A 15,554-nucleotide genomic window follows, 5' to 3' on the forward strand; every position below is an offset into this window, starting at 1 on the left:
GCTTAAATATCTCAAAAAGAAAATAGAGTGAAACAAAATGAAGTTAACAAGGAAGCTATTGAACTTAAATTATATTTAGTTGACCATGTTAAAGAAGCCTCTGTGCTGTGTAACAATAGATGCTTATAAAATAATCCACCAGACAACACTTAATGCATGTGAAAGTAGCTCTAATTACATGATTACGAAGATGCAGTTAGTTTATTTTCTCACTTTCCTTGGTTAAATTAGGGTGGGACATAACTGACCAACTCTAGTGTTTTTTCAGTCATGTCAGGTGATAGTTCCATTCATATATCTTACTGAAATATGCAAGTGGTTTTTTTTTAAATTTAATTTTATTTATTTTTTTATATAGCAGGTGCTTATTAGTTATCCATTTTACACATATTAGTGTGTATATGTCAATCCCAATCTCCCAATTCATCACCCCCCACACTCCCCCGCCACCACTTTCCCCCCTTGGTGTCCATATGTTTGTTCTCTACATCTGTGTCTCTATTTCTGCCCTGCAAACCGGTTCATCTGTACCATTTTTCTAGGTTCCACATATATGCGTTAATATACGATATTTGTTTTTCTCTTTCTGACTTACTTCACTCTATATGACAGTCTCTAGATCCATCCACGTCTCTACAAATGACCCAATTTCGTTCCTTTTTATGGCTGAGTAATATTCCATTGTATATATGTACCATATCTTTATCCATTCGTCTGTCAATGGGCATTTAGGTTGCTTCCATGACTGGCTATTGTAAATAGTGTGCAGCAAGTGTTTTTTTAAAATTTTTAAAAAAATATATTTATTTTATTTATTTTTGGCTGCGTTGGGTCTTCGTTGCTGCGCGTGGGCCTTCTCTAGTTGCGGCGAGCAGGCTTCTCATTGCGGTGGCTTCTCCTGTTGCGGAGCACGGGCTCTAGGCGCATGGGCTTCAGTAGTTGTGGCTCTCAGGCTCAGTAGTTGTGGCTCGCGGGCTCTAGAGCGCAGACTCAGTAGTTGTGGCGCACGGGCTTAGTTGCTCCGCGGCATGTGGGATCTTCCCGGACCAGGGCTCGAACCCGTGTCCCCTGCATTGGCAGGTAGATTCCCAACCACTGCGCCACCAGGGAAGTCCCGCAAGTGTTTTAAAATAATAAAGTAACTGAAGATTTACTATGTCATAACTAAAAATTGTGTATGTTCTCTGAAATTAGTGAGAAAATTTTTCATTAAAATATGATTGAGGAGGGCTTCCCTGGTGGCGCAGTGGTTGAGAGCCCGCCTGCCAATGCAGGGGACACGGGTTCGAGCCCTGGTCCGGGAAGATCCCACATGCTGCGGAGCAACTAAGCCCGTGAGCCACAACTACTGAGCCTGCGCGTCTGGAGCCTGTGCTCCGCAACCAGAGAGGCCGCGACAGTGACAGGCCCGCGCACCGTGATGAAGAGTGGCCCCCGCTTGCCGCAACTAGAGAAAGCCCGTGCACAGCAACGAAGACCCAATGCAGCCAAAAATAAATAAATAAATAAATAAATTAAAAAAAAAAAAAATATGATTGAGGAGTCATTCACATTTGAAAATTGGTATTATAATAATGGAGTTACCTTTAAAATATAGATACCCATTGGAGAAAACTGTACAAATGTACTGTTTGCCAATTGTAAATTTAAATCTCAGCACTTCCACTGTTCCCAGTCTGGTTTCTCTTCCATTCTCCGCATCAGCTTTTCAAATCTTCCCCATTCTTCTCAGCCCTCTACATGCCTCTGTTCCCTCCCTTCTTACAGTTGCTTTTCATCAAAGAAATAGAAGCCATCAAGTGGGTGTTCCCACCACCCACCAGCCTATTTCCTACCCACCAGTCCACAAATTTACTCATTTACACATCTATCCTTACCATTTATATTTTAATAAAGACTTCTGGTCTTAATTTCAGAGAATACTCCCTAAATTCATCTATCATATCATACCCAGATTCATTATCGATTAAATCTGTTATTTTCTGCCATCTATATTCTTACCTTCAAACACTATAAGAGAGGGCAAGTGATAGAACCCCAGAGCCCTTCCTCTAGAGTGAATTTGGTCCGGTAATTAACTCTTTATGTCTGGTTCTTCAAAGTTAAGAAATCACACAACTTTTATTTTTCTTTTGTTTTGTTGAGTTATAATTGGCACACAGCACTGTATAAGTTTAAAGTGTACAGCATAATGACTTGACTTACATACATCATGAAATGATGATTACAGTAAGTTTAGTGAACATCCATCATCTCATACAGATGCAAAAGTAAAGAAATAAAAAAGAATATTTTTTCCTTGTGATGAGAACTCAGGATTTACTCTTTCATATATAAAATACAGCACCGTTAATTATATTTATCATGTTGTATCACACAACTTTTTAATGCCTCTCCCTCCCAAGTCGAGTTTCCAGATACCTGGAATTTTACTGTACTTTGGCTGATGGCTTTGTTCCTCCTTTTAAACAATTTCAGTCTGATTTTTCAAGTATGTATTAATGCAAATAAACTTAGTTCCTTTTCCTAGGGACCGAGTTTGAGTAGGGGGGCAAGATTGATCCCTTACCCTTCAACCTGAGTCCTGATCACAGATCGACCACTGATTCTAATCCAGACCAAGCCCTGACCCTGACAAGACAGCGACTCTGGCCACACCCTAACTCCTGGTCACAACGTCACCCCCTGCTTCAAGTGGGAGTACTGATAGATGGTGAGGAATGGGAGGAGGGTGGGCAGGTTGGGTGGGATCCCGGAATGAGCTGCGCTGGCTGCCAGCTTCTCGATCTGCACAGGCCAAGCAGGCCGCTTCAGGCCGGGGTGCACAGGTCTCCGCCCAGAGGCGAGACCCGCCAAGGGGTAGAGGCAAAGGCAGAGAGCCGCGGCGGGCTCATGCGCAGAGAGATCCGTCGGTTCTCTGCGCCGAGGGCGGCGTGCGGGGGCGGGACACGCGCGCGGCCCGACTTCTGATTGGTCGCAGGGGGGGCAGAAAGGGGCGGTGCCGGGGCGGTGCGCGCTCTGAGGCGCGCGGCCTGGCGGGTGTGTAACGGCCGTTAGGCGAGCTGAGGCACTGAAACGCTGTCCGCCGCCGACCTGGTCGCAGTGGTTGGTGTCCCTGAGTGGGGGATTTCGCTGCCCGCTTTCAAGCTCACGTAAGTCCTCCTCCCTTCGGGGGCCCCCGTCGGACTGACAGACCCTGTCCCCTGCCTAGAGAGCCTTGGCGGAGCCTCAGACACTCGACCGGCCTCCGTGGTGGGGAGGGCCGCGGGAGAGCGAAGAGCATGCGCAGAGCGACTGAGCCGTTCGTCTTGGGTCTCTGACGCCGCGGCTTTCTGAAGTAATGCCCCCCGCTCGCCTCCTTGGGTCTCAGTGGCCTCCCGCCCTCATCGCCTCGCTCTCTCCCCGTCACTCACTCCGCAGCAGTTTCGGGACCTTTGCGATGGACGGGCCCAGTGCCGGTCGCCAGGGCACGGCGGGAGGGAAGTTCTTGCCCTCCACGAGCTCGCAGCCCCGGGAGAGGAGTAGACGTCCCGCGGGTGGTTGCTCGGCCAGCACTCAGTAGTGCAGGGTGGCGAAGTACGGGAGCGCGGAACCCAAGGCGCCGACGGAGTCTGAGGGGGCGGGGAGCCCTCCCCGAGGAAGTGAAGTTTGAGCCGAGATTTGGAAAAAGATAGAGGAGGAAGGTCGGGGGACAGAGAGCCCTTGTGAAGGCGCTAGGCTGGAGTTTCTCAGCCGGCGCGATTTTGCCCCCCACGGGATACTTGACAGTGTCTGGAGACATTTTTGGTTCTCACAACTCGGGGATTGCTCCTGGCGTGTGATGGGTAGACGTCAGGGGTGCTGCTAAACAGTCTGCAGTGTACAGGACAACCGCACATCAAAGACTTACCCGACCTCCAATGTCGTTAGCACAGAGCATGAGGCACCCTGCTATAGACAGGGAGGAGCTGGTTCTCTGAACAGAAAGTGTGTTAAAGCTTATTTGTGCAATAGAAGGTGTTCAGAACTTATTTCATCACATTAAACCGGGAGAATCAGAGCCCTGTTTTGTCTTTTACACCATCTACTTCCACGATATGGCACAGAGCCAGGCAAACAGGCACTCAGTAAATTTTGGTTGATGAATTGAGTACTGTGTGCTGGGAAGGAAGGAGTAGTGATACAAGGACGATTAAGAGAACCATGCCTCATTACTTGCCCCTAGGCCTTGTCTGTTTTATTATTATGTGGTGGTGTTCAGGACTTGTTCTAGGCCTAGGCCTTGTCTGTTTTATTATTATGTGGTGGTGTTCAGGACTTGTTCTTTGTAAAGGCAACACCTTGGCAAGGATTTGGCTTCTCTTTCTTTAGGTTTGGTTTAATGAATGATCAAGGCGATGAAAATAGTGTGATGGTGTGAGGTTCTTAGTGTGTCTGTGTCAGCTGTCTGTGTTTCCCTTCAAATCCTCTCCTGTCTTGATGTGGTTCTGTCAACAGCTGCCAAGTGTGTTCCACACTAAGATTATAATTCTTCAAGGGGAGAATACTTATAACAGCCAAAATCTAATTCTTGGGTAGTAACTTGGGAAATAGAGCCTGGGTGGTGACCAAGGGCAGAGTGAAGAAATGATACGAGCTGCCCCTGCTCCTAACTGCTTTAGGGCTTGCAGCTCTGGCTATGTCTGAGGCATAGAAACTCCAACTTGTGGTGCCTTAGTAACTTCCTTTATTTCTTTTTGTCACAGACAGAATGCTGACTAGACTTCTGTAGCATTAGAGCACAGTCCTGGCTTTGAAACCTCTTCCTAACTGTACAATCTTCACCTTTCTAATCCTTTATTTTCTCATCCATAAAATGAGGATAATAGTAGTAACTACCTCATAGGTTTGATATGAGCATTCAGCATAACACATGATACTATAGAGTCTTTAGCACAATGCTTGATGGGTAGTAAGGACAGGCATACCTCAGAGATATTGTGGGTAGAATTCCAGACCACTGCAATAAAGCGAGACACAAATTTTTTTGGTTTCCCAGTGCATATGTAAGTTATGTTTACACTATATTGTAGTCTGTTAAGTATACAATAGCGTTATGTCTTTTAAAAATCTATATACCTTAATTAAAAAATACTTTATTGCTAAAAAATGCTAACCATCGTCTGAGCCTTCAGTGATTTGTAATCGTTTTGCTGGTTTGCTAGTGGAGGATTCTGCCTCGATGCTGACGGCTGCTGACTGAACGGGGTGGTGGCCACTGAAGGCTGGGGTGGCCGTGGCAATGTCTTCAAACAAGACAGCAGTGAAGTGTGCTGCATTGATTGGCTTTTCTTTTCACAGACGATTTTTCTAAAACATGCAATGCTGTTTGAGAGTATTTTCCCCACAGTGGAACTTCTTTCAACATTGGAGTCAGTCCTCTCAAACCCTACTGCTGCTTTTTCAACAGAGTTAGTAATATTCTAAATCCTCTGTTGTCATTTCGACAGTCTTGACAGCATCTTCACCGGAAGTAGTTCCATCTCAAGAAACCACTTCCCTTGCTCATCCATAAGAAGCAACTCCTCATCTGTTAAAAGTTGTATCATGAGATTGCAGCATTCAGTCACATCTTCAGGCTCCACTTCTAATTTTAGTCCTCTTGCTATTTCCACCACATCTGCAGTTACAAATGTAACATCGAAGATCACAGATCACCATGACAGATGTAATAATGATGAAAAAGCTTGGAATACTGTGAGAATTACCAAAATGTGACACAGACACAAAGCGACCAAATGCTGTAGGAAAAAATGGCACCCATAGACTTGCTTAACACAGGGTTGCTGCAAATCTTCAGTTTGTAAAAAATGCAATCTGTGAAGCTCAGGAAAGTGAAGTTCAATAAAAAGATGTATGCTTGTACTTAATACATGTTAAATTTGTTGAACGCATAGTTCTGTAGTTTAAACAACTTTGAAAATGGAAACTATCAATGTTGGGTGCTTTTCTTCTGTCTGCCTCCATTCATTCTTACCTTTCTTGGCTGTGTAATTGGTTATTTGTGTTACTGCTATTTATTTATTTTAAAATTTATTTATTTATTTATTTATTTTTGGCTGTGTTACGTCTTCGTTTCTGTGCAAGGGCTTTCTCCAGTTGCGGCGAGGGGGCCACTCTTCATCGCAGTGCGCGGGCCTCTCCCGTTGCGGAGCACAGGCTCCAGACGCGCAGGCTCAGTAGTTGTGGCTCACGGGCCTAGCCGCTCCGCGGCATGTGGTATCTTCCCGGACAGGGGCATGAACCCGTGTCCCCTGCATTGGCAGGCGGATTCCTAACCACTGTGCCACCAGGGAAGCCCTATTTATTTATTTTTAATTAATTAATTTATTTATGTGGCTGCATCGGGTATTAGTTGCGGCATGCGGGATCTTCGTTGTGGCCTGTGGGGTATTTCGTTGTGATTTGGGCTCTCTAGTTGTGGTACATGGGCTTAGTTGCCCCGCGGCATGTGGGAATCTTAGTTCCCCAACCAGGGATCAAACCCGCATCCCCTGCATTGGAAGGCGGATTGTTAACCACTGGACCTCCAGGGAAGTCCCTGTGTTAACTTCTTATACATTCATTTCTCTCACTTTTATCTCAAGAAGTCTGTCTCCTTCAATTGGTCCTAAAAATTTCCACCAGTAGGCCATCTACTTCTGAACTTAAGTAGGAAGAAGTTTAAAATTATTTATTCTGTAGTGTTTTACTCCTTGGAGTTTTTTTTTTTTAATTAAGGTATAATTCACATACCATAAAATTCAATTTTATGTGTGTGCAATTCAGAGGTTTTAGTATATTCACAAGCCATCATCACTATCTAATCTCAGAACATTTTGATCACCCTAGTAAGAAACCCCATACCATTAGCAATTGCTCCCCATTTTCCCCTCTCCCTGCCCTCCTCTTAGTCCCTGACAACCACTAATCTGCTGTCTCTATGAATATGCCAATTCTGGACATTTCATATAAATGGAATTATACAACATGTAGCCTTTGGTGTTTGTCCTCCTTCACTTACTATAATGTTTTCAGTAGCAGGTATCAGTGCTTCATTCCTTTTTGTTGCCTAATAATATTCCATTGTGTGGATGTACCACATTTTATTTATCCATCAGCTAATGGACATTTGAGTTCTTTCTATTTTTTGGCTATTATAAATAATGCTGCTATGAAGATTCATGTACAAGATTTTGTGTTGACATATGTTTTTATTTCTCTTGAATATATATCCAGGAGTGGAACTAGAGTCATAGGATAACTCCATCTTTAACTGAGAGTTCTTTTGTCATACCATTTTCAACCCCTCTGAATTTGGAAGGGTCTCAGAATCCAATGGGCCTACCATTTTGTTATATTTTAAAGAAAGGGAGACTTCCCTGGCAGTCCAGTGGTTAAGACTCCACGCTTCCAATGCAGGGGGCATAGGTTCGATCCGTGGTGGGGGAACTAAGATCCCACAAGCTGCTCAGTGCAGCCAGGCCAAAATAAAAGAAAAGATCCTTAATTTAATCACATCTGGAGGAAAAACCCTTTAGAAAAAAAAGAAAAGGATTAAAAACGTTTTGATATTGATGATTCAGTATGACTAGCAGGTAGGGTGTCCTTCTGTGTCACAAATAAAACACTGAATAATACTAGCCATAAATGGAATCTTTTTTTAACTGAACAAAGTTTCTCTTACCCAGTATGTAGAGACCTGGGATTTCAGGGGATGGTACAATTTCTGTTGTAGATGCAATGAATTAGTGAGGGTTTGTGTTGTTGTTACTAAGAGGAGACTATAGAGGTCAGTAAAGCACATCAGAGAAATAGTACCATATAGCTTGCCCCACCCCCCACCCCCCCCACCCCCCCCCCCCCCCCCCCCCCCCGCCCTCCAAAGTTAAATTTCACCTTTCAGAATTGTGTTCTGTTGACAGGGTTTGTCCTAAACTCTTTTGGGGCTCTTATAAATTCAGAGTTTCTAAATTCGTACTTTATCTTCTGAGGACTGTACTGTGTCACTTTTTATTAACATAAAATGTTAATATGCCAAGTATAACAAAAACATTAATTAAGCACTTAATATGTGTCAGGCACCATTGTAAGTTAATTATAAATGAATTAGAATGAATTAGGTCCTGTCTTTATCCTCATTTTTATATGAAGGAACTGAGGCACAAAGATATAAAGAAATTTGCCCAAGGTTACACAGCTAATACATTGCTCGTGTCAGGCTTCAAACCCGAACTGTCTGATCAAGAGTCAATACTCTGGGGACTTCCCTGGTGGTGCAGTGGTTAAGAATCCGCCTGCCAACGCAGGGGACACGGGCTCGAGCCCTGGTCCGGGAAGATCCCACATGCCGTGGAGGAACTAAGCCCGTGTGCCACAACTACTGAGCCTGCGCTCTACAGCCCGTGAGCCACAACTACTGCAGCCCATGAGCCACAACTACTGCAGCCCGCGTGCCTACAGCCTGTGCTCCACAACAAAGAGAAGCCACCACAATGAGAAGACTGCACACTGCAACAAAGAGTAGCCCCCGCTCACCACAACTAGAGAAAGCCCGCGCACGGCAATGAAGACCCAAAACAGCCAATAAATAAATAAATTTATAATAAAAACAAGTCAATACTCTGAACCACTTCTCTTACTCTGTACTGCCTCTCAATTACTATGCATTTACAAGATATTATTATTTGCTATTATTAGTTACAGTTAATTAAAGCTTTTGTTTACATAGATAGTAATCAGACATATGCTAAATTCTCAGAACCTACCATTAGAATAAATATAAATGTTTTAAGGAATGGGGTAATGGGAAGAAAACCTCATGTTCCCAGCTGAGTATTGAGGTTCTGCTTATGACCAAAAAATCCATCTTTGTACATCATATGACTAACTTTCAATACTGGAAGGAATCGGGGAATTCATTTTACGTTAATCATAATTGAAGCTATAATACTTCACTGTTGGTTTGGTTATTTAGTTTTTTTTCCACCTCACTCTTCCAACCTGTTCCCATGGGTGAGAAGATCCATGGCAATGTTTGTTAATTAAAAGTAACATTATTTTTAATTTTTGCAACGATTAGAGGGGTTCTAGACCTAATAGGATCAGTATTGGGAATCTCTATTTGGTTCTAGGTTTTTTCTTCTTGCTTCAGGAGAAGTAGAGTGGACTATTGGGAGTTGCTTTTCCTTAAAAAAACATCCTCAGGAGTAAAAGATGTGGAAGAATACTTGAATACTCTGTGTGTTTTTGACAGTTTCAGCTGAATGAGAACAAGTTACAGGGAATTAAAAGGTAGTGGAGAGATCTGACTGGTTCCTTCATTCTACAGCTGGCTCAAATAACTGTGTTGATGGCCATGCAGGAGAAATACCCAAGTGAGCGGATCTCTCATGCCGCATCACCAGGTGAGTAGTCAAAGTTTTCTGGGTTAAATTCTGACCTTTCCTCTATTATTTTATAACAGAAATTTCCTTGAAAGGAAATACTGAACAAACAAGCATTCACTGAAAGGCTGGTGCTTAAAGAACAAAAATGACATGGGGCTACATTGAATAGAAAAATAGGTCTCTCTGAGAGAACAACTATTTATCTCTGGTCCTACGTAGCTTCCAACAAGACCACGTGATTGATTGGGAGAGGAGGACACATAAAGGATTGGAACAAAATGACTTTGGAAGATAGTTCCATTTGAAATCAGAAAAACACAGCATAAATTACTGTGTTCTATGTTGTCTTTGTAGTCCTGTGGGTGGGTCAGTCATCTGTTAGCCCACAAAGATTGGAATTCTTCTTGGATGCCAACAGTCTCACTTGTGTTGTCACTAGAGACTCACGAATTTATCTCTAGAATGGATTTACAGGGTTTTGAAAGCTCAGTAGATATCCTAAGTTGATATGTTAGAAGTTTGTGTATGTATTTAATATATATATTAAAACATGTAAATATATATACATACTCAGTAGACAACATTAAGTAGATATGGTATATTCAAATAGGAAGTAGCATTTTAGAAATATAACTTTTGAATTTGGGGGGATTTATGAAGAAAGGAGTACATTTGATGGAACTAATGGTGTGTTTTCTTTAACTTGAAAAATCCCACAGTGCCTTATAGCAGACATTTGGTAGATATGTTCTGCTAGGCATACTGCCTTGCATATAATAAGCACTTCTAAAAGCATTTGTTGTATCAATTCAAGGTTCATTCAGCAAATATTTATTGAACATTGCTACGTGGCACGCACTGTCTTAGGACTGAATTATACAATTTCTTATGACACTTATGTGTATAGTGCACGTTTTTGGAATGTAGCAATTCCTAACAAAGCTCACTGCTTTTCTGATGGCTTTGTTTTCAGTCGTCTCTCATTTGATTGATAATGGTCTTAATATTTGATAAGGATGCTGCTGATATGACGTGATACGAGCTTTCAGACTTGAATTTTGAAATAATAAGTCTCTATAACTACACCAAAACATATTTTTATTTTAGCAAATATCACTTTTAGAATTGATGTATGGAGTGGGTGAACAGAAAAGTGGTAGTGGTGAAGAAGATCAGTAGTAGTAACAGGGAGTGGTTTCCAGTAGGAGGCCAGGAACATGGTAATAGAGACCCTCAATTGATTTTCACATTTCAAAAGACCTGATAAATTGTACACTGACTAGAGAGATAATGCCATATAGACTCACCAGGAGGTCAAATTTCTTTGCTTCTGGCCAGAATTATGTTAATTTAGTATAGTAACACTGGCTAATCTTATGCTGATCAGATGCTCTGATTTTTGGCTGTGTTTTCTATTAAAGATTGTTACAGGGACTTCCCTGGCAGTCCACCGGTTAAGAATCTGGGCTTCCAATGCAGGGGATGCGGGTTCGATCCCTGGTGGGGAAACTGTGATCCCGTATGTCATGCGGCACAGCCAAAAAATTAAAAAAAGAAAAAAGAAATTGTTACAGATTACTGTATGTATATAGATTCTTTCAAATCAGGCAGTCCACTGAGACCCAAAGAATAAAAGGAGTTCTTGGGGAAAGTGAGGTTGTCTTCAGTAGAAAGCAGAAGTAAGGGTAGCAAAAAAGAGCAAATATAGAAGAAAGTAGGTTCAAAAGATGGGAGAAGCACTAAATTCAAATATCATTTGCTTCCCACTAAATCATAGAGTCTGTAGAACCGTATTTTCTGATTTCAGCTCAAACTCTGACGCTTTAAATGGATAAGTAGCTACCATTACCTGTTTGTTTGTTTACATGGATCATCAGATAAAGTTTAGAAAAATTACAGTGGTTTTTAAAAAATAATTTGAATTTAACTCTTTGCTAGTATATTAGTAAATCAAGTATTTATTGAACACTTTGTATCTACCAGCCCTCAAACAACAAGCTGATAAAGTCAAATAAATCTCATCAGTCTTGTTTCATCTTACCTGCTCAGAAACTTTAGTAGTTTCTTTGCATTGCCCCCGCCCCACAAACTCTTCAGATTAACTTATAAGACTCACCTTGATCTGGATTTACCCTAACCACAAGGGTACCCTGATGCAGTCAAGCAGTGGTTTTCAGCAGGGGACTGGATTGCCTGTTACCCTGCAGAGCATTTGGAAACATATGGGATGTTTTCAGGTTTTATAGTGATGGTGGGATGGAGTGAGAGCTGCTGCTGGCATTTAGTGGATAGGCAGGGACTAGGAATGCTTAACCATCCTGTAATATGTAGACTATACATTAAAGAATTGTCAGGCCCAGAATGCCAAAAGCACCTGTTGAGAAACCCTGTAGGAAAGAAATGTGGGTATTGGAATCAGAACAACCTGGGTTCAAATCTCAGCTCTATCCTCTGCAAAATAGGGGTTATAATACTTTTCAGTGAGTAGGTAGATGAGATCATGTTTGTAAAGTGCTGTGGCTTCTAGATTGCAAAGAATGGAGCTGCTATTAACTATTACTGTCCCAGTACCCCTGGGTTCTTGGTAGTTTTTATTTCTGTCTTTGAACATTCTCACCTCTTATGCTATTTCCATTTAAAATTAACTGGGCTTCCCTGGTGGCGCAGTAGTTAAGAATCTGCCTGCCAATGCAGGGGACACGGGTTTGGGCCTTGGTCCGGGAAGATCCCACATGCCGCAGAGCAACTAAGCCCATGCGCCACAACTGCTGAGCCTGCGCTCTAGAGGCTGCAAGCCACAACTACTGAGCCCGCCTGCTACAACTACGGAAGCCCGTGCACCTAGAGGCAATGCTCTGCAACAAGAGAAGCCACTGCAATGAGAAGCCCACGCACTGCAGTGAAGAGTAGCCCCCACTCGCCGCAACTAGAGAAAAGCCCATGCGCAGCAACGAAGACCTAATGCAGCCATAAATAAATAAATAAGTATTTTTTTTTAAAAAAAACCTCCCTAAAATTAACTAATTCAGAGTAGCTGAAATAGGCACAGGAGAAAGAAAGGGGTGGGGTGCCACTATTCTCTGATAGGTTTAAGTGATTTTTTAAAAAAGTTTTGTGGGGTTACATGAGCAGGTTCACACTAAAGGTGGGAAATGCCGCTTGTTTCAGGTTCCAATGTGATTCAGAGGGGCGGTTCCCTGGGCACTGAATGGCAGACCCCAGTTATCTCGGAGGCCTTTCGGAGCCGCTTCAGCCGCTGTTCAAGTATAGCCGACAGTGGGGACACAGCCATAGGCACATCATGCTCAGACATTGCGGAGGGTAAGTTTGGATTAATGATTTGCTTACCAAAATGTGTTGTCATTTTCAAATTGTATTCCACGTATATTGTCATTTCCAGAGTATTCATAAGTCAATCCATTCAGTCAAAGAGTCTTCTTGATTCTTCTTATCCTATGCTCCTCACAGCTGGTCCCTTCCTCTCAACTTCTACTGTTTGTCCTGTCTGAAACAACTTTCTAATAGGTTTCTTGGATCAGGTCTTTCCCTCTCCTGCCAGATTAATCTTTCTAAAAGCCTGATTTCATAGTTTCCCTTTCCTGCAAATCCTCAGTTGTTTCTATTACTTCGAGGATAAAGGTCAGAGTCCCCAATTCTGTGATATGGCCCTATCCCATTCAAACATATTTCTTACTGTCACCAGGTATGTTGTCTAACTATGCTACGAGCAGAACCTTTTTTTTGTTTTGTTACCTGAGCTCTTTCTTTCTTTAATCTGGGCCCCTTTGTGCTGTTCTCATCTCCTCTTGCCCCTCCCAGCTATGCTTATCTTATTTTTCATGATTTAATGACGTGTCTGAAAAAACTTTTCCAATTTCTTCCTCCCATTACTGATCTTCCTTTTTTGCAATTTTATATCTTTATTTTTTTCTGCCACTTGTTTTTGCACTTAAGTATTAACTGTCAGGCTGTCCTTTACAAGAGTATTTTGTTTTTTCATTTAGATGGTGGGTTCCTAGGAGGGCAGAAAACCTAATGATAATAATTAATTACTGTTTATCAAATACTTTATGATGCATACTGTGCTAAATTTTTTCTATATTTTTTCATTAATACCTTTAAGAACTCTATGAAATATTTTATTTCCAATCTACAAATGAGAGAGCTGAATTTCAAAATGATTAAATGAGTTGATTAAAGTCACAAAACTAATTACCTTGGTACTTGGTGCATCTGATAAGATGTCACACCCACCAGGATGGCTATAATCAAAAAGATAATAACAATCGTTGGTGAGAATGTAGAGAAACTGGAACCTTTGTACATTGCTGGTGAGAATGTAAAATGTTGTAGCTGCTTTGGAAAGCAGTTTGGCAGTTCCTTAAAAGGTTAAACATGGAATTGCCGTATGACTCAGTAAATCTAGGTATATATACGCAAGAGAATCGATGAAAACATACATCCACACAAAAACTTGTACACAAATGTTCATAGCAGCGTTATTCTTCATAGCCCCAAATTGGAAACAACCCCATGTCTATCAGTTGACAAACGGATGAGTAAAATGTAGTATACCCATATGATAGAATATTATTCAGCCATAAAAAGAAATGAAGTACCAATACCCCCCACAAACTGGATGAACTTTAAAAACATCTATGCTAAGTAAAAAAGCCAGGCGCGAAAGACCACATATTGTGTGAAATATCCATAATAGGCCAATCTGTAGGGAGACAGAAAGTAGATTTAGTGGTTGCCTAAGGCTAGGGAAGTTAGAGTAAATGCAGCATGACTGATAAAGGGTAAAAAGATTTCTTTTGGGGGTGATGAAAATGTTCTAAAATTGATTGTAGTGATGGGTACATAATTCTGTGAATGTACTAAAAACCATTGAATTGTATGTTTCAAGTGGGTAAAAATTGTACAGTATGTGAACTATATCTCAGTAAAGCATTTAAAAGAAAAATGTTTGGAAAAAATAAAAGAAGAATGAAAAGGAGAAAAACAAACACATCCACTACATCTACTACTAGTACTGACTCCTGGACACCTGGCATTTAATTTTTTTTTTTTTTTTTGCCACACCACGTGGCATGCGGGACCTTAGTTCCCCGACCAGGGATGGAACCCATGCCCCCTGCCGTGGAAGTGGGGAGTCTTAACCGCTGGACCACCAGGGAAGTCCCTGGGATTTAATTTTAATAGTTTGACAGCTGTGTGTACATGGGCCCAGTGTCAATAAATATTGAATTAATGGAATCATAGATTTTAAGGTAGACAGAACTTTAAAAATCACTTAATCCAGTTTTTTTGCAGGTGAGTAGCAAAAATTCCCTGAGGGGTTAAGTAACTTGCCTGATGTCACACAACTAGTTATCAGATTCAGATCTCCCACCTGTAGTGTTCTTTCCATCACTTGTGTAATCTAAAGTGTTACTGTCAATGTAGTTGTGACTTGTTAAGGTTTTGTCTGCATGTGCAGTCATGGGACCTTTTTCATTCTGAGTAAATAATAGGACTTATAAAAATCAAACAATGGTCTAGATTTTTTTCCCCCCGTTGAATTGACTGGCTATATCTCATTCAGTCAAATTGTTACACAGATTGTGTGTGACTCTGTGTGCTTTTTATTCCTTTGGGGAAATATATATATTAATTGCATAGTACATTCTTTTTTTTTTTTTAATAAATTTATTTATTTTCATTTTTGTCTGTGTTGTGTCTTCATTGCTGTGCAGGGGCTTTCTCTAGAGAGAGGGGGCTACTCTTCACTGCGGTGTGTGGGCTTCTCATTGCAGTGGCTTCTCTTGTTGCGGAGCACGGGCTCTAGGCGCACGGGCTTCAGTAGTTGTGGCACGCTGGCTCAGTAGTTGTGGCTCGTGGGCTCTAGAGCGCAGGCTCAGTAGTTGTGGCGCATGGGCTTAGTTGCTCTGCGGCATGTGGGATCTTCCCGGACCAGGGCTTGAACCTGTGTCCCCTCCATTAGCAGGCGGATTCTTAACCACTGCGCCACCAGGGAAGCCCATCTTTTTTTTTTGGCCGTGTGACACGGCTTGCAGGATCTTAGTTCCCCAACCAGGGATTGAACCCGGACTCCTGGCAGTGAAAGCGCCCGGTCCTAACCACTGGACCGCCAGGGAATTCCTGGTAGTGTGTTCTTTTTAAATT

The 15,554-nt window shown here is 42.1% G+C and overlaps 1 protein-coding gene across 2 annotated transcripts in view; it reads left to right on the forward strand.

The window, feature by feature from the left end:
- Positions 1 to 3,040: 3,040 nt before the first annotated feature.
- The window catches only part of CEP85 (centrosomal protein 85), a 33,870-nt gene continuing 21,356 nt past the window's right edge, over positions 3,041 to 15,554 (forward strand). For both annotated transcript variants that reach the window (XM_059916014.1, XM_059916015.1), the window contains exons 1-3: positions 3,041 to 3,152; positions 9,329 to 9,404; positions 12,555 to 12,707. In XM_059916014.1, the coding sequence (XP_059771997.1) occupies positions 9,350 to 9,404; positions 12,555 to 12,707 (208 nt within the window). In that variant the 5' untranslated portion in view covers positions 3,041 to 3,152; positions 9,329 to 9,349. The remainder of the gene's footprint in view (positions 3,153 to 9,328; positions 9,405 to 12,554; positions 12,708 to 15,554) is intronic.

The sequence above is a fragment of the Balaenoptera ricei genome, chromosome 1 (genome assembly GCF_028023285.1).
Source record: "Balaenoptera ricei isolate mBalRic1 chromosome 1, mBalRic1.hap2, whole genome shotgun sequence".
Taxonomy (NCBI): Eukaryota; Metazoa; Chordata; class Mammalia; order Artiodactyla; family Balaenopteridae; genus Balaenoptera; species Balaenoptera ricei.